We start from the raw sequence: 22,810 nt of genomic DNA, 5'->3' as shown, positions 1-22,810 counted from the left end.
TTGTTGGACGAAGTGGGAAAATTGATGCATTTCCTTTTTATCAATAAATATGGTAATATATGTAAGGTATTTTTATGTGTTTTCTTAGCTTTTGTCTATCTTTTCTTAATGTTATAAATATTTTGTCTATCGAACACACAAGTCACGTCAACATATGTGAATCCTTTTATATGTATTCAAACCACTTTTTGATCGCAAATCATCGACGAGAGGAATATTAATATTAGTTGATAAGGGATATAGGTCATGATATATCATTAAATCTCAAGATTTTTTACCTAAATTTTGTATTACACTTGTGCCTTTGGGGTGGTGATACTTAAATGAACAAATATTTTCCCGAGTTTTATACTAAAAAGTCTCATTATTTTGGAATTTTTTTTTGATAAATTCATAAATCTTTATTTTTTTGAACAAAAAAGTCTCGTTATTTTGGGAAAATCATATAATCTGTCTTTCCCAATTAAAAATACTTTTTCCTTAATTTGGGCAAAATATTAAACAATCAGGTTTATTCTATTAAAAAAAAGATTTAGGACTTTATCAAAAAAAATCTCAAAATAATTAGACTTTTCTGCATGAAATGCATACTTATCCTATTAATATTGCTTGACAAAGGATATAAGTCATGATATACCAATGATTATTATGCCTTTAGATCTTTATTTTGAATTAAAATTATGTTTGTGGGAGTTGTGATACTTAAACAAACCATTACTTAATACCGACCGAAATGTGTGTGTGTATGTGTATGTGTGTGTCTGTGTGTGAGAGGAGACAGGGGGGAATCTACAAAGCTATTGGATGACTTTTTCCAAGTGATTTAAACCAAAAAAAAAAAAACATCTTGTTAATATGCCACTAAACCTATTTCAATATAATTTGTAGAATACTAATTCATATTTTAAACAATATTACCTAAGTTTTAACAAACAAAAGAAGATCAATTCAAAACTATTTAAGTTATTTTTGACATCAAACTCCTAATAAAGAAGATAAATGATTAAGTTACGTATGCCGGTGAAGAAAATATAGTCTTAAGGAGTAATTAACACATATATTGGTGTCTTGGCACAAATGTTATTTCTTGGTAATCTAAAATCCAATTTTTTTAAACAAATACATAAATCATTATTAATACACATATATTAGGGTCTTGGCAGAAATGTTACTTTTATTGTAATCTATAATATGAATATTTATGTCAGCAAACTCAGAATTGTGATGATGATTTTTCATGAAACCTTTCCAATTATGAGGTTGTTATCTCAATATAATAAGTAAAATCATTGATTAATACAACTGGGCTCGTAGAAGAACTAAACTGATTATTTCTCATTTGTCTACAAGATTATATAATAGGGAACTCAAATTAATTGGAGTTCAAAAATTCCTGCTTTATTTTCGATCGCAAGGTTATATCAGCAACTATAAACTTAAGGTTTAGTCGTACCTTTGAAATATCCTTTATCAATATTGGGAATAAATTTTGGTGCATTGTAAGCCTTAGGCCCTCAAGCGACTGTAAACTTTTTAGTCATACCTTTCAAATATACTTTATCAATATTGGGTAGACATTCTGGTGCAATGTTTATCTTAGGCATGCAGTCTTAAACCTAACAATTGTTTGTTTAATTTTATATTTATAATTTTCATAATTTTCTTTATAATTAACAATAATATCGATTAAATTAATTAATATAAGGTGAGGGTCATTTTTATAAACATCTAGCATTTATCACCAAAGATTTATAATATATGTAATGTGTACAAGTGTAGTCTCAATAAACTTTAATTAATGAGTAATCACACACTACTTAGTATCGATGCACGAACACATAAAAAATGATAAGGGAGTGTTTCCTCGCTAGTCTTCTAAAAGTATTGGTTTAAGATCCATCGAATTTCCTTCTAAGCAGTTACATTGCCTATTATGATAGGTTTTGGAACCCCAAACATCCGTTGTTTTATTATAACAGAGAACACCTCGTACACAAGCAAAGCGAGTTATGTTTAGATTACAATACATCCACTTGCTATATGTCATGCTACTCAACCACTTGTTATTACATTAACTACATGATCATCAATATAAATTCACATGCAAAAGTGATGTGTGCAACATACATAACATCTACTTTGATACAAATTCCATTTGGAGAATACACGTGATAAAAACTATCAACAGGAAAACTGAACATAAAATTTAATATATATATTTGCTATATGACGTTAAAAAAGTCAAATAAGGAAACCAAATGTCCCATGAATGGTGATGCGTAAACGTAAGAAAGTCACATGCTAGATTTCAACGTATGAAAAAAGGAACCCGAAAAAACAACAAAATGGTTTGGAGGAGTGGAGAAATAAATAAATAAATAATCAAAATGTACCTAGTTTTTCATGCACAAGCAACCACTTGTGCGTTTATTTTGGGCTTTTTGTTTTTTATTTTTATATATTTATTTTTCAAGCACATGTGGTCTCTAATGTATGGAGTAACAAAATATTATAGTATTTGAAAAGAATCTAGTACCATCTTCGAATCTCTAAATACAATTCGTTTGGTCAACATATTTTTTATGTTTGGAACTCGACTAAAAGCTAATCTTTTAATGGCATATTATGCACAAGGATCTAGTATCCAAACATAACATACCTGCAACAGTATTTGAAAAAGCAGTATCATTTTTCCTTTTGCTTTTTCATTTGGAGTAACAAATGTTTGTGTGTCTTACAACCAAAAGTATGGCACCGTGCATGGGCATCGCAAAGTCGCTTGTCATTCCTTATGAATGATGATGCATATGTATCGTTAAGTTATATAATAAATATGATGATGTCCCCACTTCCAACTAGATTGGTAACAAGACATGCGATATAAATTCCCGACGAGCTAAGCGGACAAGAGAAAACACACTACTTTCCATCCATTACTCTAAACATTGGTTACTAACTTTCCTATTTCATATATCCACTATTAAAGATTAGCGATTTTTTAACCATGCCAGGAAAAGGAAATGCAGTTCTAAAAGGAGATTGCAAGGGTAAATGCCACCCGTCAACCATTAACGATAGTTTTGTGGAGACAAGGACACATCATTTCATGGTTAATGGAAAGCCGTTGTATTTTAATGGCTTTAACGCCTACTGGTTAATGTGTATGGCTTCTGATCCATCTACAAGGGTGAAGGTCACAGATGCATTTCAAGAATCTTCCAAGATAGGAATGAACCTGGTTAGGACTTGGGCTTTTAGTGATGGTGGCAACAAACCCCTGCAAACCTCTCCCGGTTTTTACAATGAGGACATGTTTAAGGTAACTTTATCTATTATTTTAGCCTCTATTTTTTATTCAACATGATCTGTAAACGTTAAAAAGTAATTTCTTATCAACCATACGACAAATCGACACGGACATATTGAAATAAAAGTTAGTAATAATCAAGATCACAAACACTTTAACACCTCTGTTTTATGTTACTTGTGATAACCATCTACACCTTTTCATTCCAGGGATTGGATTTTGTGATATCAGAAGCGAAAAAGTATGGGATTCACTTGATTCTCAGCTTGGTTAATAACTGGGATGATTTTGGAGGTAAAAAACAATATGTTCAGTGGGCAAGGGATCATGGAGGACAATACTTGAATAGTGATGATGATTTCTTTACTAACGTTGTAGTTAAAGGATATTATAAGAATCATTTGAAGGTATATATATATATATATGTTTGGGAAACAATGTTTCCATTATATCACAAAAATTTTCTACAACAGCTGTATGGGCATTTTGTCAGAAAATTTGAACATGTTGCAAATACTGTTTTGCTACAGACCATTCTTACGAGACGCAACTCAATCACCGGGGTTGACTACAAGGATGATTCCACCATCTTTGCATGGGAGCTAATGAACGAACCCCGCTGCCAGTCTGATCTATCAGGGAAATTTCTACAGGTTCTTGTTTTCTCTGTTTTCTCACGGTTAAGTTGTTCATATGAGAAAATGCCCGAATCAGTTATCTAGAAAGAAGGAAATCTTTCACTTTCAAATGATAGGAGTACATAGAGGAAACCGGTTTTTTATGAAACTATATGGTGCATAACCTATAACCATCGGTATCTCTTCTTTGTGCAGGAATGGATAGTAGAAATGGCAGCTGAAATAAAGTCCATTGATAAGAACCATCTTCTCGAAATCGGACTTGAAGGGTTTTATGGGGAATCAATGCCTGAAAAGAAGCAAAACAATCCGGGCTATGAAGTAGGGACCGACTTCATTACAAACAACGGCGTCAACAATGTGGATTTTGCTACAATCCATCTGTATCCCGACCAATGGTATGATCGAGTCTATACCGACATATAAACTCCATCACAATGCTTTTGTTCGTATATATACTTTGCATGTCACGCTAGCCAACACCCGAACGTAGTTAGCATCCTAAAAATGTTTCATGAAATGCATGTTTCTTATTTATAACTAAAACAATATTTTATGTTATTTAATTTTATTGAATAACATATGTGGGTATTTCGATTTTTGACTTAGGGTTCCGGGAGCTAGCGATGAAGCTCGAGCTAAATTTGTTGAAAAATGGATTAATGCACATATTGAGGATTGTGATTCCATCTTGAGAAAACCTTTACTGATTGCAGAATTTGGCAAGTCCTCTTGGTCTTCAGGTTACACCGTAGAAGCAAGGGATGAGTACTTTGGTGGGATATTCAACACGGCCTATGAAAGTGCAAGAAACCGGGGGTCGTGTTCAGGTACAACTTTTTGGCAAGTCATGGCGGAAGGAATGGATAACTGGGGTGATGGGTACCAAGTTGTCTTGGACCAAAACCCCTCCACTGCTGCAATAATTGCCAAGCAGTCTCAAAGAATTTCATCACTCAACTCTTCAACCAACCTAGAGTTCTCTCCCGTTGCTGTTGAAAAATAACTATGTTGGGTTCCTGAACAAATAATTATCCCTTTCGAGATAAAATGATATTTCTCTCTGCTGCGTTACTTACCTTTAGAAAATGTGAAGTTTTAAATAGTGAAATGAAAATAAAGATAGAGTTAGCAACCATTTTGCATGAAACAAAATAGTTGCAGCCTATTAGTAATGTTGTACCGCGGGTAACTTCAACTCAATATTGTTGGACGAAGTGGGAAAATTGATGCATTTCCTTTTTATCAATAAATATGGTAATATATGTAAGGTATTTTTATGTGTTTTCTTAGCTTTTGTCTATCTTTTCTTAATGTTATAAATATTTTGTCTATCGAACACACAAGTCACGTCAACATATGTGAATCCTTTTATATGTATTCAAACCACTTTTTGATCGCAAATCATCGACGAGAGGAATATTAATATTAGTTGATAAGGGATATAGGTCATGATATATCATTAAATCTCAAGATTTTTTACCTAAATTTTGTATTACACTTGTGCCTTTGGGGTGGTGATACTTAAATGAACAAATATTTTCCCGAGTTTTATACTAAAAAGTCTCATTATTTTGGAATTTTTTTTTGATAAATTCATAAATCTTTATTTTTTTGAACAAAAAAGTCTCGTTATTTTGGGAAAATCATATAATCTGTCTTTCCCAATTAAAAAAACTTTTTCCTTAATTTGGGCAAAATATTAAACAATCAGGTTTATTCTATTAAAAAAAAGATTTAGGACTTTATCAAAAAAAATCTCAAAATAATTAGACTTTTCTGCATGAAATGCATACTTATCCTATTAATATTGCTTGACAAAGGATATAAGTCATGATATACCAATGATTATTATGCCTTTAGATCTTTATTTTGAATTAAAATTATGTTTGTGGGAGTTGTGATACTTAAACAAACCATTACTTAATACCGACACGCGACCGAAATGTGTGTGTGTATGTGTATGTGTGTGTCTGTGTGTGAGAGGAGACACGGGGAATCTACAAAGCTATTGGATGACTTTTTCCAAGTGATTTAAACCAAAAAAAAAAAAACATCTTGTTAATATGCCACTAAACCTATTTCAATATAATTTGTAGAATACTAATTCATATTTTAAACAATATTACCTAAGTTTTAACAAACAAAAGAAGATCAATTCAAAACTATTTAAGTTATTTTTGACATCAAACTCCTAATAAAGAAGATAAATGATTAAGTTACGTATGCCGGTGAAGAAAATATAGTCTTAAGGAGTAATTAACACATATATTGGTGTCTTGGCGCAAATGTTATTTCTTGGTAATCTAAAATCCAATTTTTTTAAACAAATACATAAATCATTATTAATACACATATATTAGGGTCTTGGCAGAAATGTTACTTTTATTGTAATCTATAATATGAATATTTATGTCAGCAAACTCAGAATTGTGATGATGATTTTTCATGAAACCTTTCCAATTATGAGGTTGTTATCTCAATATAATAAGTAAAATCATTGATTAATACAACTGGGCTCGTAGAAGAACTAAACTGATTATTTCTCATTTGTCTACAAGATTATATAATAGGGAACTCAAATTAATTGGAGTTCAAAAATTCCTGCTTTATTTTCGATCGCAAGGTTATATCAGCAACTATAAACTTAAGGTTTAGTCGTACCTTTGAAATATCCTTTATCAATATTGGGAATAAATTTTGGTGCATTGTAAGCCTTAGGCCCTCAAGCGACTGTAAACTTTTTAGTCATACCTTTCAAATATACTTTATCAATATTGGGTAGACATTCTGGTGCAATGTTTATCTTAGGCATGCAGTCTTAAACCTAACAATTGTTTGTTTAATTTTATATTTATAATTTTCATAATTTTCTTTATAATTAACAATAATATCGATTAAATTAATTAATATAAGGTGAGGGTCATTTTTATAAACATCTAGCATTTATCACCAAAGATTTATAATATATGTAATGTGTACAATTGTAGTCTCAATAAACTTTAATTAATGAGTAATCACACACTACTTAGTATCGATGCACGAACACATAAAAAATGATAAGGGAGTGTTTCCTCGCTAGTCTTCTAAAAGTATTGGTTTAAGATCCATCGAATTTCCTTCTAAGCAGTTACATTGCCTATTATGATAGGTTTTGGAACCCCAAACATCCGTTGTTTTATTATAACAGAGAACACCTCGTACACAAGCAAAGCGAGTTATGTTTAGATTACAATACATCCACTTGCTATATGTCATGCTACTCAACCACTTGTTATTACATTAACTACATGATCATCAATATAAATTCACATGCAAAAGTGATGTGTGCAACATACATAACATCTACTTTGATACAAATTCCATTTGGAGAATACACGTGATAAAAACTATCAACAGGAAAACTGAACATAAAATTTAATATATATATTTGCTATATGACGTTAAAAAAGTCAAATAAGGAAACCAAATGTCCCATGAATGGTGATGCGTAAACGTAAGAAAGTCACATGCTAGATTTCAACGTATGAAAAAAGGAACCCGAAAAAACAACAAAATGGTTTGGAGGAGTGGAGAAATAAATAAATAAATAATCAAAATGTACCTAGTTTTTCATGCACAAGCAACCACTTGTGCGTTTATTTTGGGCTTTTTGTTTTTTATTTTTATATATTTATTTTTCAAGCACATGTGGTCTCTAATGTATGGAGTAACAAAATATTATAGTATTTGAAAAGAATCTAGTACCATCTTCGAATCTCTAAATACAATTCGTTTGGTCAACATATTTTTTATGTTTGGAACTCGACTAAAAGCTAATCTTTTAATGGCATATTATGCACAAGGATCTAGTATCCAAACATAACATACCTGCAACAGTATTTGAAAAAGCAGTATCATTTTTCCTTTTGCTTTTTCATTTGGAGTAACAAATGTTTGTGTGTCTTACAACCAAAAGTATGGCACCGTGCATGGGCATCGCAAAGTCGCTTGTCATTCCTTATGAATGATGATGCATATGTATCGTTAAGTTATATAATAAATATGATGATGTCCCCACTTCCAACTAGATTGGTAACAAGACATGCGATATAAATTCCCGACGAGCTAAGCGGACAAGAGAAAACACACTACTTTCCATCCATTACTCTAAACATTGGTTACTAACTTTCCTATTTCATATATCCACTATTAAAGATTAGCGATTTTTTAACCATGCCAGGAAAAGGAAATGCAGTTCTAAAAGGAGATTGCAAGGGTAAATGCCACCCGTCAACCATTAACGATAGTTTTGTGGAGACAAGGACACATCATTTCTTGGTTAATGGAAAGCCGTTGTATTTTAATGGCTTTAACGCCTACTGGTTAATGTGTATGGCTTCTGATCCATCTACAAGGGTGAAGGTCACAGATGCATTTCAAGAATCTTCCAAGATAGGAATGAACCTGGTTAGGACTTGGGCTTTTAGTGATGGTGGCAACAAACCCCTGCAAACCTCTCCCGGTTTTTACGATGAGGACATGTTTAAGGTAACTTTATCTATTATTTTAGCCTCTATTTTTTATTCAACATGATCTGTAAACGTTAAAAAGTAATTTCTTATCAACCATACGACAAATCGACACGGACATATTGAAATAAAAGTTAGTAATAATCAAGATCACAAACACTTTAACACCTCTGTTTTATGTTACTTGTGATAACCATCTACACCTTTTCATTCCAGGGATTGGATTTTGTGATATCAGAAGCGAAAAAGTATGGGATTCACTTGATTCTCAGCTTGGTTAATAACTGGGATGATTTTGGAGGTAAAAAACAATATGTTCAGTGGGCAAGGGATCATGGAGGACAATACTTGAATAGTGATGATGATTTCTTTACTAACGTTGTAGTTAAAGGATATTATAAGAATCATTTGAAGGTATATATATGTTTGGGAAACAATGTTTCCATTATATCACAAAAATTTTCTACAACAGCTGTATGCGCATTTTGTCAGAAAATTTGAACATGTTGCAAATACTGTTTTGCTACAGACCATTCTTACGAGACGCAACTCAATCACCGGGGTTGACTACAAGGATGATTCCACCATCTTTGCATGGGAGCTAATGAACGAACCCCGCTGCCAGTCTGATCTATCAGGGAAATTTCTACAGGTTCTTGTTTTCTCTGTTTTCTCACGGTTAAGTTGTTCATATGAGAAAATGCCCGAATCAGTTATCTAGAAAGAAGGAAATCTTTTACTTTCAAATGATAGGAGTACATAGAGGAAACCGGTTTTTTATGAAACTATATGGTGCATAACCTATAACCATCGGTATCTCTTCTTTGTGCAGGAATGGATAGTAGAAATGGCAGCTGAAATAAAGTCCATTGATAAGAACCATCTTCTCGAAATCGGACTTGAAGGGTTTTATGGGGAATCAATGCCTGAAAAGAAGCAAAACAATCCGGGCTATGAAGTAGGGACCGACTTCATTACAAACAACGGCGTCAACAATGTGGATTTTGCTACAATCCATCTGTATCCCGACCAATGGTATGATCGAGTCTATACCGACATATAAACTCCATCACAATGCTTTTGTTCGTATATATACTTTGCATGTCACGCTAGCCAACACCCGAACGTAGTTAGCATCCTAAAAATGTTTCATGAAATGCATGTTTCTTATTTATAACTAAAACAATATTTTATGTTATTTAATTTTATTGAATAACATATGTGGGTATTTCGATTTTTGACTTAGGGTTCCGGGAGCTAGCGATGAAGCTCGAGCTAAATTTGTTGAAAAATGGATTAATGCACATATTGAGGATTGTGATTCCATCTTGAGAAAACCTTTACTGATTGCAGAATTTGGCAAGTCCTCTTGGTCTTCAGGTTACACCGTAGAAGCAAGGGATGAGTACTTTGGTGGGATATTCAACACGGCCTATGAAAGTGCAAGAAACCGGGGGTCGTGTTCAGGTACAACTTTTTGGCAAGTCATGGCGGAAGGAATGGATAACTGGGGTGATGGGTACCAAGTTGTCTTGGACCAAAACCCCTCCACTGCTGCAATAATTGCCAAGCAGTCTCAAAGAATTTCATCACTCAACTCTTCAACCAACCTAGAGTTCTCTCCCGTTGCTGTTGAAAAATAACTATGTTGGGTTCCTGAACAAATAATTATCCCTTTCGAGATAAAATGATATTTCTCTCTGCTGCGTTACTTACCTTTAGAAAATGTGAAGTTTTAAATAGTGAAATGAAAATAAAGATAGAGTTAGCAACCATTTTGCATGAAACAAAATAGTTGCAGCCTATTAGTAATGTTGTACCGCGGGTAACTTCAACTCAGTATTGTTGGACGAAGTGGGAAAATTGATGCATTTCCTTTTTATCAATAAATATGGTAATATATGTAAGGTATTTTTATGTGTTTTCTTAGCTTTTGTCTATCTTTTCTTAATGTTATAAATATTTTGTCTATCGAACACACAAGTCACGTCAACATATGTGAATCCTTTTATATGTATTCAAACCACTTTTTGATCGCAAATCATCGACGAGAGGAATATTAATATTAGTTGATAAGGGATATAGGTCATGATATATCATTAAATCTCAAGATTTTTTACCTAAATTTTGTATTACACTTGTGCCTTTGGGGTGGTGATACTTAAATGAACAAATATTTTCCCGAGTTTTATACTAAAAAGTCTCATTATTTTGGAATTTTTTTTTGATAAATTCATAAATCTTTATTTTTTTGAACAAAAAAGTCTCGTTATTTTGGGAAAATCATATAATCTGTCTTTCCCAATTAAAAAAACTTTTTCCTTAATTTGGGCAAAATATTAAACAATCAGGTTTATTCTATTAAAAAAAAGATTTAGGACTTTATCAAAAAAAATCTCAAAATAATTAGACTTTTCTGCATGAAATGCATACTTATCCTATTAATATTGCTTGACAAAGGATATAAGTCATGATATACCAATGATTATTATGCCTTTAGATCTTTATTTTGAATTAAAATTATGTTTGTGGGAGTTGTGATACTTAAACAAACCATTACTTAATACCGACCGAAATGTGTGTGTGTATGTGTATGTGTGTGTCTGTGTGTGAGAGGAGACAGGGGGGAATCTACAAAGCTATTGGATGACTTTTTCCAAGTGATTTAAACCAAAAAAAAAAAAACATCTTGTTAATATGCCACTAAACCTATTTCAATATAATTTGTAGAATACTAATTCATATTTTAAACAATATTACCTAAGTTTTAACAAACAAAAGAAGATCAATTCAAAACTATTTAAGTTATTTTTGACATCAAACTCCTAATAAAGAAGATAAATGATTAAGTTACGTATGCCGGTGAAGAAAATATAGTCTTAAGGAGTAATTAACACATATATTGGTGTCTTGGCACAAATGTTATTTCTTGGTAATCTAAAATCCAATTTTTTTAAACAAATACATAAATCATTATTAATACACATATATTAGGGTCTTGGCAGAAATGTTACTTTTATTGTAATCTATAATATGAATATTTATGTCAGCAAACTCAGAATTGTGATGATGATTTTTCATGAAACCTTTCCAATTATGAGGTTGTTATCTCAATATAATAAGTAAAATCATTGATTAATACAACTGGGCTCGTAGAAGAACTAAACTGATTATTTCTCATTTGTCTACAAGATTATATAATAGGGAACTCAAATTAATTGGAGTTCAAAAATTCCTGCTTTATTTTCGATCGCAAGGTTATATCAGCAACTATAAACTTAAGGTTTAGTCGTACCTTTGAAATATCCTTTATCAATATTGGGAATAAATTTTGGTGCATTGTAAGCCTTAGGCCCTCAAGCGACTGTAAACTTTTTAGTCATACCTTTCAAATATACTTTATCAATATTGGGTAGACATTCTGGTGCAATGTTTATCTTAGGCATGCAGTCTTAAACCTAACAATTGTTTGTTTAATTTTATATTTATAATTTTCATAATTTTCTTTATAATTAACAATAATATCGATTAAATTAATTAATATAAGGTGAGGGTCATTTTTATAAACATCTAGCATTTATCACCAAAGATTTATAATATATGTAATGTGTACAAGTGTAGTCTCAATAAACTTTAATTAATGAGTAATCACACACTACTTAGTATCGATGCACGAACACATAAAAAATGATAAGGGAGTGTTTCCTCGCTAGTCTTCTAAAAGTATTGGTTTAAGATCCATCGAATTTCCTTCTAAGCAGTTACATTGCCTATTATGATAGGTTTTGGAACCCCAAACATCCGTTGTTTTATTATAACAGAGAACACCTCGTACACAAGCAAAGCGAGTTATGTTTAGATTACAATACATCCACTTGCTATATGTCATGCTACTCAACCACTTGTTATTACATTAACTACATGATCATCAATATAAATTCACATGCAAAAGTGATGTGTGCAACATACATAACATCTACTTTGATACAAATTCCATTTGGAGAATACACGTGATAAAAACTATCAACAGGAAAACTGAACATAAAATTTAATATATATATATTTGCTATATGACGTTAAAAAAGTCAAATAAGGAAACCAAATGTCCCATGAATGGTGATGCGTAAACGTAAGAAAGTCACATGCTAGATTTCAACGTATGAAAAAAGGAACCCGAAAAAACAACAAAATGGTTTGGAGGAATGGAGAAATAAATAAATAAATAATCAAAATGTACCTAGTTTTTCATGCACAAGCAACCACTTGTGCGTTTATTTTGGGCTTTTTGTTTTTTATTTTTATATATTTATTTTTCAAGCACATGTGCTCTCTAATGTATGGAGTAACAAAATATTATAGTATTTGAAAAGAATCTAGTACCATCTTCGAATCTCTAAATACAATTCGTTTGGTCAACATATTTTTTTATGTTTGGAACTCGACTAAAAGCTAATCTTTTAATGGCATATTATGCACAAGGATCTAGTATCCAAACATAACATACCTGCAACAGTATTTGAAAAAGCAGTATCATTTTTCCTTTTGCTTTTTCATTTGGAGTAACAAATGTTTGTGTGTCTTACAACCAAAGGTATGGCACCGTGCATGGGCATCGCAAAGTCGCTTGTCATCCCTTATGAATGATGATGCATATGTATCGTTAAGTTATATAATAAATATGATGATGTCCCCACTTCCAACTAGATTGGTAACAAGACATGCGATATAAATTCCCGACGAGCTAAGCGGACAAGAGAAAACACACTACTTTCCATCCATTACTCTAAACATTGGTTACTAACTTTCCTATTTCATATATCCACTATTAAAGATTAGCGATTTTTTAACCATGCCAGGAAAAGGAAATGCAGTTCTAAAAGGAGATTGCAAGGGTAAATGCCACCCGTCAACCATTAACGATAGTTTTGTGGAGACAAGGACACATCATTTCATGGTTAATGGAAAGCCGTTGTATTTTAATGGCTTTAACGCCTACTGGTTAATGTGTATGGCTTCTGATCCATCTACAAGGGTGAAGGTCACAGATGCATTTCAAGAATCTTCCAAGATAGGAATGAACCTGGTTAGGACTTGGGCTTTTAGTGATGGTGGCAACAAACCCCTGCAAACCTCTCCCGGTTTTTACAATGAGGACATGTTTAAGGTAACTTTATCTATTATTTTAGCCTCTATTTTTTATTCAACATGATCTGTAAACGTTAAAAAGTAATTTCTTATCAACCATACGACAAATCGACACGGACATATTGAAATAAAAGTTAGTAATAATCAAGATCACAAACACTTTAACACCTCTGTTTTATGTTACTTGTGATAACCATCTACACCTTTTCATTCCAGGGATTGGATTTTGTGATATCAGAAGCGAAAAAGTATGGGATTCACTTGATTCTCAGCTTGGTTAATAACTGGGATGATTTTGGAGGTAAAAAACAATATGTTCAGTGGGCAAGGGATCATGGAGGACAATACTTGAATAGTGATGATGATTTCTTTACTAACGTTGTAGTTAAAGGATATTATAAGAATCATTTGAAGGTATATATATATATATATATATATATATATATATATATATATATGTTTGGGAAACAATGTTTCCATTATATCACAAAAATTTTCTACAACAGCTGTATGGGCATTTTGTCAGAAAATTTGAACATGTTGCAAATACTGTTTTGCTACAGACCATTCTTACGAGACGCAACTCAATCACCGGGGTTGACTACAAGGATGATTCCACCATCTTTGCATGGGAGCTAATGAACGAACCCCGCTGCCAGTCTGATCTATCAGGGAAATTTCTACAGGTTCTTGTTTTCTCTGTTTTCTCACGGTTAAGTTGTTCATATGAGAAAATGCCCGAATCAGTTATCTAGAAAGAAGGAAATCTTTTACTTTCAAATGATAGGAGTACATAGAGGAAACCGGTTTTTTATGAAACTATATGGTGCATAACCTATAACCATCGGTATCTCTTCTTTGTGCAGGAATGGATAGTAGAAATGGCAGCTGAAAATAAGTCCATTGATAAGAACCATCTTCTCGAAATCGGACTTGAAGGGTTTTATGGGGAATCAATGCCTGAAAAGAAGCAAAACAATCCGGGCTATGAAGTAGGGACCGACTTCATTACAAACAACGGCGTCAACAATGTGGATTTTGCTACAATCCATCTGTATCCCGACCAATGGTATGATCGAGTCTATACCGACATATAAACTCCATCACAATGCTTTTGTTCGTATATATACTTTGCATGTCACGCTAGCCAACACCCGAACGTAGTTAGCATCCTAAAAATGTTTCATGAAATGCATGTTTCTTATTTATAACTAAAACAATATTTTATGTTATTTAATTTTATTGAATAACATATGTGGGTATTTCGATTTTTGACTTAGGGTTCCGGGAGCTAGCGATGAAGCTCGAGCTAAATTTGTTGAAAAATGGATTAATGCACATATTGAGGATTGTGATTCCATCTTGAGAAAACCTTTACTGATTGCAGAATTTGGCAAGTCCTCTTGGTCTTCAGGTTACACCGTAGAAGCAAGGGATGAGTACTTTGGTGGGATATTCAACACGGCCTATGAAAGTGCAAGAAACCGGGGGTCGTGTTCAGGTACAACTTTTTGGCAAGTCATGGCGGAAGGAATGGATAACTGGGGTGATGGGTACCAAGTTGTCTTGGACCAAAACCCCTCCACTGCTGCAATAATTGCCAAGCAGTCTCAAAGAATTTCATCACTCAACTCTTCAACCAACCTAGAGTTCTCTCCCGTTGCTGTTGAAAAATAACTATGTTGGGTTCCTGAACAAATAATTATCCCTTTCGAGATAAAATGATATTTCTCTCTGCTGCGTTACTTACCTTTAGAAAATGTGAAGTTTTAAATAGTGAAATGAAAATAAAGATAGAGGTAGCAACCATTTTGCATGAAACAAAATAGTTGCAGCCTATTAGTAATGTTGTACCGCGGGTAACTTCAACTCAGTATTGTTGGACGAAGTGGGAAAATTGATGCATTTCCTTTTTATCAATAAATATGGTAATATATGTAAGGTATTTTTATGTGTTTTCTTAGCTTTTGTCTATCTTTTCTTAATGTTATAAATATTTTGTCTATCGAACACACAAGTCACGTCAACATATGTGAATCCTTTTATATGTATTCAAACCACTTTTTGATCGCAAATCATCGACGAGAGGAATATTAATATTAGTTGATAAGGGATATAGGTCATGATATATCATTAAATCTCAAGATTTTTGACCTAAATTTTGTATTACACTTGTGCCTTTGGGGTGGTGATACTTAAATGAACAAATATTTTCCCGAGTTTTATACTAAAAAGTCTCATTATTTTGGAATTATTTTTTGATAAATTCATAAATCTTTATTTTTTTGAACAAAAAAGTCTCGTTATTTTGGGAAAATCATATAATTTGTCTTTCCCAATTAAAAAAACTTTTTCCTTAATTTGGGCAAAATATTAAACAATCTGGTTTATTCTATTAAAAAAAAGATTTAGGACTTTATCAAAAAAAATCTCAAAATAATTAGACTTTTCTGCATGAAATGCATACTTATCTTATTAATATTGCTTGACAAAGGATATAAGTCATGATATACCAATGATTATTATGCCTTTAGATCTTTATTTTGAATTAAAATTATGTTTGTGGGAGTTGTGATACTTAAACAAACCATTACTTAATACCGACACGCGACCGAAATGTGTGTGTGTATGTGTATGTGTGTGTCTGTGTGTGAGAGGAGACAGGGGGGAATCTACAAAGCTATTGGATGACTTTTTCCAAGTGATTTAAACCAAAAAAAAAAACATCTTGTTAATATGCCACTAAACCTATTTCAATATAATTTGTAGAATACTAATTCATATTTTAAACAATATTACCTAAGTTTTAACAAACAAAAGAAGATCAATTTAAAACTATTTAAGTTATTTTTGACATCAAACTCCTAATAAAGAAGATAAATGATTAAGTTACGTATGCTGGTGAAGAAAATATAGTCTTAAGGAGTAATTAACACATATATTGGTGTCTTGGCGCAAATGTTATTTTTTGGTAATCTAAAATCCAATTTTTTTAAACAAATACATAAATCATTATTAATACACATATATCAGGGTCTTGGCAGAAATGTTACTTTTATTGTAATCTATAATATGAATATTTATGTCAGCAAACTCAGAATTGTGATGATGATTTTTCATGAAACCTTTCCAATTATGAGGTTGTTATCTCAATATAATAAGTAAAATCATTGATTAATACAACTGGGCTCGTAGAAGAACTAAACTGATTATTTCTCATTTGTCTATAAGATTATATAATAGGGAACTCAAATTAATTGGAGTTCAAAAATTCCTGCTTTATTTTCGATCGCAAGGTTATATCAGCAACTATAAACTTAAGGTTTAGTCGTACCTTTGAAATATCCTTTATCAATATTGGGAATAAATTTTGGTGCATTGTAAGCCTTAGGCCCTCAAGCGACTGTAAATTTTTAGTCATACCTTTGAAATATACTTTATCAATATTGGGTAGACATTTTGGTGCAATGTTTATCTTAGGCATGCAGTCTTAAACCTAACAATTGTTTGTTTAATTTTATATTTATAATTTTCATAATTTTCTTTATAATTAACATTAATATCGATTAAATTAATTAATATAAGGTGAGGGTCATTTTTATAAACATCTAGCATTTATCACCAAAGATTTATAATATATGTAATGTGTACAAGTGTAGTCTCAATAAACTTTAATTAATGAGTAATCATACTCTACTTAGTATCGATGCACGAACACATAAATGATAAGGGAGTGTTTCCTCGCTAGTCTTCTAAAAGTATTGGTTTAAGATCTATCGAATTTCCTTCTAAGCAGTTACATTGCATATTATGATAGGTTTTGGAACCCCAAACATCCGTTGTTTTATTATAACAGAGAACACCTCGTACACAAGCAAAGCGAGTTATGTTTAGATTACAATACATCCACTTGCTATATGTCATGCTACTCAACCACTTGTTATTACATTAACTACATGATCATCAATATAAATTCACATGCAAAAGTGATGTGTGCAACATACATAACATCTACTTTGATACAAATTCCATTTGGAGAATACACGTGATAAAAACTATCAACAGGAAAACTGAACATAAAATTTAATATATATATATTTGCTATATGACGTTAAAAAAGTCAAATAAGGAAACCAAATGTCCCATGAATGGTGATGCGTAAACGTAAGAAAGTCACATGCTAGATTTCAACGTATGAAAAAAGGAACCCGAAAAAACAACAAAATGGTTTGGAGGAGTGGAGAAATAAATAAATAAATAATCAAAATGTACCTAGTTTTTCATGCACAAGCAACCACTTGTGCGTTTATTTTGGGCTTTTTGTTTTTTATTTTTATATATTTATTTTTCAAGCACATGTGGTCTCTAATGTATGGAGTAACAAAATATTATAGTATTTGAAAAGAATCTAGTACCATCTTCGAATCTCTAAATACAATTCGTTTGGTCAACATATTTTTTTATGTTTGGAACTCGACTAAAAGCTAATCTTTTAATGGCATATTATGCACAAGGATCTAGTATCCAAACATAACATACCTGCAACAGTATTTGAAAAAGCAGTATCATTTTTCCTTTTGCTTTTTCATTTGGAGTAACAAATGTTTGTGTGTCTTACAACCAAAGGTATGGCACCGTGCATGGGCATCGCAAAGTCGCTTGTCATTCCTTATGAATGATGATGCATATGTATCGTTAAGTTATATAATAAATATGATGATGTCCCCACTTCCAACTAGATTGGTAACAAGACATGCGATATAAATTCCCGACGAGCTAAGCGGACAAGAGAAAACACACTACTTTCCATCCATTACTCTAAACATTGGTTACTAACTTTCCTATTTCATATATCCACTATTAAAGATTAGCGATTTTTTAACCATGCCAGGAAAAGGAAATGCAGTTCTAAAAGGAGATTGCAAGGGTAAATGCCACCCGTCAACCATTAACGATAGTTTTGTGGAGACAAGGACACATCATTTCTTGGTTAATGGAAAGCCGTTGTATTTTAATGGCTTTAACGCCTACTGGTTAATGTGTATGGCTTCTGATCCATCTACAAGGGTGAAGGTCACAGATGCATTTCAAGAATCTTCCAAGATAGGAATGAACCTGGTTAGGACTTGGGCTTTTAGTGATGGTGGCAACAAACCCCTGCAAACCTCTCCCGGTTTTTACGATGAGGACATGTTTAAGGTAACTTTATCTATTATTTTAGCCTCTATTTTTTATTCAACATGATCTGTAAACGTTAAAAAGTAATTTCTTATCAACCATACGACAAATCGACACGGACATATTGAAATAAAAGTTAGTAATAATCAAGATCACAAACACTTTAACACCTCTGTTTTATGTTACTTGTGATAACCATCTACACCTTTTCATTCCAGGGATTGGATTTTGTGATATCAGAAGCGAAAAAGTATGGGATTCACTTGATTCTCAGCTTGGTTAATAACTGGGATGATTTTGGAGGTAAAAAACAATATGTTCAGTGGGCAAGGGATCATGGAGGACAATACTTGAATAGTGATGATGATTTCTTTACTAACGTTGTAGTTAAAGGATATTATAAGAATCATTTGAAGGTATATATATGTTTGGGAAACAATGTTTCCATTATATCACAAAAATTTTCTACAACAGCTGTATGGGCATTTTGTCAGAAAATTTGAACATGTTGCAAATACTGTTTTGCTACAGACCATTCTTACGAGACGCAACTCAATCACCGGGGTTGACTACAAGGATGATTCCACCATCTTTGCATGGGAGCTAATGAACGAACCCCGCTGCCAGTCTGATCTATCAGGGAAATTTCTACAGGTTCTTGTTTTCTCTGTTTTCTCACGGTTAAGTTGTTCATATGAGAAAATGCCCGAATCAGTTATCTAGAAAGAAGGAAATCTTTTACTTTCAAATGATAGGAGTACATAGAGGAAACCGGTTTTTTATGAAACTATATGGTGCATAACCTATAACCATCGGTATCTCTTCTTTGTGCAGGAATGGATAGTAGAAATGGCAGCTGAAATAAAGTCCATTGATAAGAACCATCTTCTCGAAATCGGACTTGAAGGGTTTTATGGGGAATCAATGCCTGAAAAGAAGCAAAACAATCCGGGCTATGAAGTAGGGACCGACTTCATTACAAACAACGGCGTCAACAATGTGGATTTTGCTACAATCCATCTGTATCCCGACCAATGGTATGATCGAGTCTATACCGACATATAAACTCCATCACAATGCTTTTGTTCGTATATATACTTTGCATGTCACGCTAGCCAACACCCGAACGTAGTTAGCATCCTAAAAATGTTTCATGAAATGCATGTTTCTTATTTATAACTAAAACAATATTTTATGTTATTTAATTTTATTGAATAACATATGTGGGTATTTCGATTTTTGACTTAGGGTTCCGGGAGCTAGCGATGAAGCTCGAGCTAAATTTGTTGAAAAATGGATTAATGCACATATTGAGGATTGTGATTCCATCTTGAGAAAACCTTTACTGATTGCAGAATTTGGCAAGTCCTCTTGGTCTTCAGGTTACACCGTAGAAGCAAGGGATGAGTACTTTGGTGGGATATTCAACACGGCCTATGAAAGTGCAAGAAACCGGGGGTCGTGTTCAGGTACAACTTTTTGGCAAGTCATGGCGGAAGGAATGGATAACTGGGGTGATGGGTACCAAGTTGTCTTGGACCAAAACCCCTCCACTGCTGCAATAATTGCCAAGCAGTCTCAAAGAATTTCATCACTCAACTCTTCAACCAACCTAGAGTTCTCTCCCGTTGCTGTTGAAAAATAACTATGTTGGGTTCCTGAACAAATAATTATCCCTTTCGAGATAAAATGATATTTCTCTCTGCTGCGTTACTTGCCTTTAGAAAATGTGAAGTTTTAAATAGTGAAATGAAAATAAAGATAGAGTTAGCAACCATTTTGCATGAAACAAAATAGTTGCAGCCTATTAGTAATGTTGTACCGCGGGTAACTTCAACTCAGTATTGTTGGACGAAGTGGGAAAATTGATGCATTTCCTTTTTATCAATAAATATGGTAATATATGTAAGGTATTTTTATGTGTTTTCTTAGCTTTTGTCTATCTTTTCTTAATGTTATAAATATTTTGTCTATCGAACACACAAGTCACGTCAACATATGTGAATCCTTTTATATGTATTCAAACCACTTTTTGATCGCAAATCATCGACGAGAGGAATATTAATATTAGTTGATAAGGGATATAGGTCATGATATATCATTAAATCTCAAGATTTTTGACCTAAATTTTGTATTACACTTGTGCCTTTGGGGTGGTGATACTTAAATGAACAAATATTTTCCCGAGTTTTATACTAAAAAGTCTCATTATTTTGGAATTATTTTTTGATAAATTCATAAATCTTTATTTTTTTGAACAAAAAAGTCTCGTTATTTTGGGAAAATCATATAATCTGTCTTTCCCAATTAAAAAAACTTTTTCCTTAATTTGGGCAAAATATTAAACAATCAGGTTTATTTTATTAAAAAAAAGATTTAGGACTTTATCAAAAAAAATCTCAAAATAATTAGACTTTTCTGCATGAAATGCATACTTATCCTATTAATATTGCTTGACAAAGGATATAAGTCATGATATACCAATGATTATTATGCCTTTAGATCTTTATTTTGAATTAAAATTATGTTTGTGGGAGTTGTGATACTTAAACAAACCATTACTCAATACCGACACGCGACCGAAATGTGTGTGTGTATGTGTATGTGTGTGTCTGTGTGTGAGAGGAGACAGGGGGAATCTACAAAGCTATTGGATGACTTTTTCTAAGTGATTTAAACCAAAAAAAAAACATCTTGTTAATATGCCACTAAACCTATTTCAATATAATTTGTAGAATACTAATTCATATTTTAAACAATATTACCTAAGTTTTAACAAACAAAAGAAGATCAATTCAAAACTATTTAAGTTATTTTTGACATCAAACTCCTAATAAAGAAGATAAATGATTAAGTTACGTATGCTGGTGAAGAAAATATAGTCTTAAGGAGTAATTAACACATATATTGGTGTCTTGGCGCAAATGTTATTTTTTGGTAATCTAAAATCCAATTTTTTTAAACAAATACATAAATCATTATTAATACACATATATCAGGGTCTTGGCAGAAATGTTACTTTTATTGTAATCTATAATATGAATATTTATGTCAGCAAACTCAGAATTGTGATGATGATTTTTCATGAAACCTTTCCAATTATGAGGTTGTTATCTCAATATAATAAGTAAAATCATTGATTAATACAACTGGGCTCGTAGAAGAACTAAACTGATTATTTCTCATTTGTCTACAAGATTATATAATAGGGAACTCAAATTAATTGGAGTTCAAAAATTCCTGCTTTATTTTCGATCGCAAGGTTATATCAGCAACTATAAACTTAAGGTTTAGTCGTACCTTTGAAATATCCTTTATCAATATTGGGAATAAATTTTGGTGCATTGTAAGCCTTAGGCCCTCAAGCGACTGTAAACTTTTTAGTCATACCTTTCAAATATACTTTATCAATATTGGGTAGACATTCTGGTGCAATGTTTATCTTAGGCATGCAGTCTTAAACCTAACAATTGTTTGTTTAATTTTATATTTATAATTTTCATAATTTTCTTTATAATTAACAATAATATCGATTAAATTAATTAATATAAGGTGAGGGTCATTTTTATAAACATCTAGCATTTATCACCAAAGATTTATAATATATGTAAAGTGTACAAGTGTAGTCTAAATAAACTTTAATTAATGAGTAATCATACACTACTTAGTATCGATGCACGAACACATAAAAAATGATAAGGGAGTGTTTCCTCGCTAGTCTTCTAAAAGTATTGGTTTAAGATCCATCGAATTTCCTTCTAAGCAGTTACATTGCCTATTATGATAGGTTTTGGAACCCCAAACATCCGTTGTTTTATTATAACAGAGAACACCTCGTACACAAGCAAAGCGAGTTATGTTTAGATTACAATACATCCACTTGCTATATGTCATGCTACTCAACCACTTGTTATTACATTAACTACATGATCATCAATATAAATTCACATGCAAAAGTGATGTGTGCAACATACATAACATCTACTTTGATACAAATTCCATTTGGAGAATACACGTGATAAAAACTATCA

The 22,810-nt window shown here is 32.2% G+C and overlaps 4 protein-coding genes across 4 annotated transcripts; all 4 read left to right on the top strand.

The window, feature by feature from the left end:
• Window positions 1-3,004: 3,004 nt before the first annotated feature.
• LOC128126121 (mannan endo-1,4-beta-mannosidase 4-like) lies at window positions 3,005-4,951 on the top strand. Its single transcript, XM_052763859.1, has 5 exons — window positions 3,005-3,319; window positions 3,517-3,714; window positions 3,838-3,960; window positions 4,141-4,343; window positions 4,555-4,951. The coding sequence occupies exons 1-5, from the start codon at window positions 3,005-3,007 to the stop codon at window positions 4,949-4,951; spliced, it is 1,236 nt and encodes a 411-aa protein (XP_052619819.1).
• A 3,209-nt stretch (window positions 4,952-8,160) lies between these two features.
• On the top strand, window positions 8,161-10,099 carry LOC128126120 (mannan endo-1,4-beta-mannosidase 4-like). The gene is made up of 5 exons (XM_052763858.1): window positions 8,161-8,475; window positions 8,673-8,870; window positions 8,986-9,108; window positions 9,289-9,491; window positions 9,703-10,099. The coding sequence occupies exons 1-5, from the start codon at window positions 8,161-8,163 to the stop codon at window positions 10,097-10,099; spliced, it is 1,236 nt and encodes a 411-aa protein (XP_052619818.1).
• Window positions 10,100-13,305: 3,206 nt separating this feature from the next.
• Window positions 13,306-15,278, top strand: LOC128126119 (mannan endo-1,4-beta-mannosidase 4-like). Its single transcript, XM_052763857.1, has 5 exons — window positions 13,306-13,620; window positions 13,818-14,015; window positions 14,165-14,287; window positions 14,468-14,670; window positions 14,882-15,278. The coding sequence occupies exons 1-5, from the start codon at window positions 13,306-13,308 to the stop codon at window positions 15,276-15,278; spliced, it is 1,236 nt and encodes a 411-aa protein (XP_052619817.1).
• Window positions 15,279-18,485: 3,207 nt separating this feature from the next.
• LOC128126118 (mannan endo-1,4-beta-mannosidase 4-like) lies at window positions 18,486-20,424 on the top strand. Its single transcript, XM_052763856.1, has 5 exons — window positions 18,486-18,800; window positions 18,998-19,195; window positions 19,311-19,433; window positions 19,614-19,816; window positions 20,028-20,424. The coding sequence occupies exons 1-5, from the start codon at window positions 18,486-18,488 to the stop codon at window positions 20,422-20,424; spliced, it is 1,236 nt and encodes a 411-aa protein (XP_052619816.1).
• The last annotated feature ends 2,386 nt before the right edge of the window (window positions 20,425-22,810 follow it).

Source organism: Lactuca sativa, chromosome 5 (genome assembly GCF_002870075.4).
Source record: "Lactuca sativa cultivar Salinas chromosome 5, Lsat_Salinas_v11, whole genome shotgun sequence".
Taxonomy (NCBI): Eukaryota; Viridiplantae; Streptophyta; class Magnoliopsida; order Asterales; family Asteraceae; genus Lactuca; species Lactuca sativa.
This window is presented reverse-complemented; position numbering and strand designations above follow the sequence as displayed.

What these genes read in the sequence shown, in the direction of transcription:
- LOC128126121 (XM_052763859.1), top strand. Translation starts at nt 3,005, where the DNA reads ATGCCAGGAAAAGGAAATGCAGTTCTAAAAGGAGATTGCAAGGGTAAA. An exon ending in ACAATGAGGACATGTTTAAG is followed by an intron (nt 3,320 to 3,516) that starts GTAACTTTATCT and finishes TTTTCATTCCAG; the next exon opens with GGATTGGATTTTGTGATATC. An exon ending in TATCAGGGAAATTTCTACAG is followed by an intron (nt 3,961 to 4,140) that starts GTTCTTGTTTTC and finishes TTCTTTGTGCAG; the next exon opens with GAATGGATAGTAGAAATGGC.
- LOC128126120 (XM_052763858.1), top strand. Translation starts at nt 8,161, where the DNA reads ATGCCAGGAAAAGGAAATGCAGTTCTAAAAGGAGATTGCAAGGGTAAA. An exon ending in ATTATAAGAATCATTTGAAG is followed by an intron (nt 8,871 to 8,985) that starts GTATATATATGT and finishes GTTTTGCTACAG; the next exon opens with ACCATTCTTACGAGACGCAA. An exon ending in CATCTGTATCCCGACCAATG is followed by an intron (nt 9,492 to 9,702) that starts GTATGATCGAGT and finishes TTTTTGACTTAG; the next exon opens with GGTTCCGGGAGCTAGCGATG.
- LOC128126119 (XM_052763857.1), top strand. Translation starts at nt 13,306, where the DNA reads ATGCCAGGAAAAGGAAATGCAGTTCTAAAAGGAGATTGCAAGGGTAAA. An exon ending in ACAATGAGGACATGTTTAAG is followed by an intron (nt 13,621 to 13,817) that starts GTAACTTTATCT and finishes TTTTCATTCCAG; the next exon opens with GGATTGGATTTTGTGATATC. An exon ending in ATTATAAGAATCATTTGAAG is followed by an intron (nt 14,016 to 14,164) that starts GTATATATATAT and finishes GTTTTGCTACAG; the next exon opens with ACCATTCTTACGAGACGCAA.
- LOC128126118 (XM_052763856.1), top strand. Translation starts at nt 18,486, where the DNA reads ATGCCAGGAAAAGGAAATGCAGTTCTAAAAGGAGATTGCAAGGGTAAA. An exon ending in ACGATGAGGACATGTTTAAG is followed by an intron (nt 18,801 to 18,997) that starts GTAACTTTATCT and finishes TTTTCATTCCAG; the next exon opens with GGATTGGATTTTGTGATATC. An exon ending in TATCAGGGAAATTTCTACAG is followed by an intron (nt 19,434 to 19,613) that starts GTTCTTGTTTTC and finishes TTCTTTGTGCAG; the next exon opens with GAATGGATAGTAGAAATGGC.